General features: G+C 31.4%; 1 protein-coding gene across 1 annotated transcript in view; it reads left to right on the forward strand.

Annotated features, from left to right (window-relative positions):
• The window catches only part of LOC106476701 (catechol O-methyltransferase domain-containing protein 1-like), a gene marked incomplete at its 3' end in the record, with an annotated part of 8,159 nt that extends 7,536 nt beyond the window's left edge, over window positions 1–623 (forward strand). Inside the window, exon 4 of the mRNA XM_013937336.2 lies at window positions 505–623. Within this exon, the coding sequence (XP_013792790.1) occupies window positions 505–623 (119 nt within the window). The remainder of the gene's footprint in view (window positions 1–504) is intronic.
• Between the last annotated feature and the right edge of the window lie 1,699 nt (window positions 624–2,322).

Raw genomic sequence — 2,322 nt, forward strand, 5'->3', positions numbered from 1 at the left:
AACTGCAGTCAGAGAGTGTGTAATTGAACTGAGTTATTGTTGAAGTTGAGCACGTGAGACGTTCGTTGAGAATTATAGCGTTTGTTATAGCGCGACTGTTGAAATTAACTGTATCGCAAAGTTATATTCAGAAAGAGTAAACCAGTTTTATTTAAGAAAGGACTTGTGTCGCTAAAGTTTCGTCGGAACTAAATTACGGAAAATTAACTAACGAACGGAGACGTAACGATATAAAGGAGCATCTTAAAATTTACTGTCATGTTTCAAATGAACAATAACGTGTCTAAGATTTTGTTTCTTTATTTAAAACATACAGTATAGTCTTTTAAACACCATGTGGCAAAATATACTAACGTATATCTAGTGTAGAGTCATAAAGATCGAGCATTTATGAAATACAAAATAAGCGAATGACAGCTGAATTTAAAATTCTCCGTTTCTAAAGAGAGACATTACTTATCATAAAGGTTATTTCTCTGACAGACCTTTTGCTTTAATTTTTAGGTGTGTTTACTGGTTGCAGCACTTTGGCTCAAGCCTTGGCTCTCCCAGAAGATGGTAAGGTAGTTGCTTGTGATATTCAAGAGGAAACTATTAAACTTGGTAAACCGTTCTGGGAAGAGGTGAGTAACATTTATAATGTTCAGCTTAAATTATATATGGAATATACTTTGGTTTTTATATTTCTTTTAGAGCATTAAATACTAGAAATTGTTACATGTTAATTCCATTAACATATATGATTATAATATCTCGGCCTTTTTTAAGATAAGTGGCAAGTAAAACGTCAAATAAAGACAAAAATAGTGTTATAATGTTGTTTTTTCGTTGTGCGGTTATTTTAAATTATTTGGTGAAAATAATTCGAAGTCCAGTCCACGTAGCAATAACAAATGAGTTTATCGTTTCCTTAACGTTTCTATAAGCTGCCTTCTCGTGTACACTGTTGTAACTTACTGGCCTAAGTTTACAAGTGACGTTTAATAATGGTATTACGACTAACATAAAAATAAACTTATTTGTACAATTTCACGGCTAATCGATTGAGTAACTGAATATACACGATGACAAACGCAAATTAAAATACTTCACTAAAACTAAATATTTCACTGAATGATTGGAATCGAACTAAATAAAAAAACACAAAAAACAACAACAACTTTTCACTCCTTTACTCGATCACTGATAGCTTTCTAATTTACTGGCCCAATAATATTTATATTTGATGTTACACTTCTACATATTTGTCGAAGTTACTAGGTTTTCGGGATATCATATTTAGAACATTATTGATATTTTAAGTCTACTTTATGAATTTTTCGATCTTAACGTCATTGCGTCCTCTAACTAACATTTCAAGTAAATGTACTTGTAATAGTAATGCCCCAATTCCAATGTCTGAAGCATCAGCCTGAACATTGAATGGTTTGTTGAAGTTTGGCATTATAAGAATTCGCGAACTTCCCAACATGTTCTTTAATTTCTGAAATGCCATATGGTGTGGTTATTACCACTTCATCTTGTTGGGCAAGCCTTTCTTGATCAGGTCGGTCAATGGTCCAATCACTTTAGCATAGTTTGGGATGAATTTCCTTTAGTATCCTGCTAACCCCAGGAAGGATGTGACTTGCTGCTTGGTCATTGGAGCTGTTGTATCTTGTATAGAGATTAGGGGAGACCGGAGCTAGTTGTTACGATTTTTATAAAAAGTCCAATATCTAGCGAAATAACCAGAATCGTACATTGAAACTGAATGAAAGTGAAAGATAAATATGTACTTTATCAAAATTATGTATTCTATATTGAACAAAATTGGTTACATAAAAGATTTTGTAAATATTTTGAAGTAAAGTCAAGTGTAACAATATGCCCCGGATGCGGGGGTAAGTTGATATAATAGGTGGGGCATGTTGTTATACAATAAAAAAAATCTGGAATATTTACCAAAATTAGCCTACTTTATCATGCTAAATGTTATAATAGGCCTACTGTAGTTTTCTCATAACATCTAGCATGTTAGAGTATAAGCCTAATTTCAGTAATTATTCCAGATTTTCTAAATTTTAATACGATATAATAATTGTAGGCTTAATAAATTTATTAATTATTACACCATAAAAAACGTTTAAAACGACAATTCAAACATAATTATATTGTAATGAATTTATTATTGATTACACGATAAAATAAATCTTGAAACGTTATTTAAACATTGTTTCATGATCGAAAAACTTAAAACAAAAATGGTTATAGTTCTAGTCTATGTCACAATCACAATTTTCACAAATATATGGACCACGAGTTTCACCTGCTATGCATTCA

This window comes from Limulus polyphemus, unplaced genomic scaffold, assembly GCF_000517525.1.
Source record: "Limulus polyphemus unplaced genomic scaffold, Limulus_polyphemus-2.1.2 Scaffold11285, whole genome shotgun sequence".
Lineage (NCBI taxonomy): Eukaryota > Metazoa > Arthropoda > Merostomata > Xiphosura > Limulidae > Limulus > Limulus polyphemus.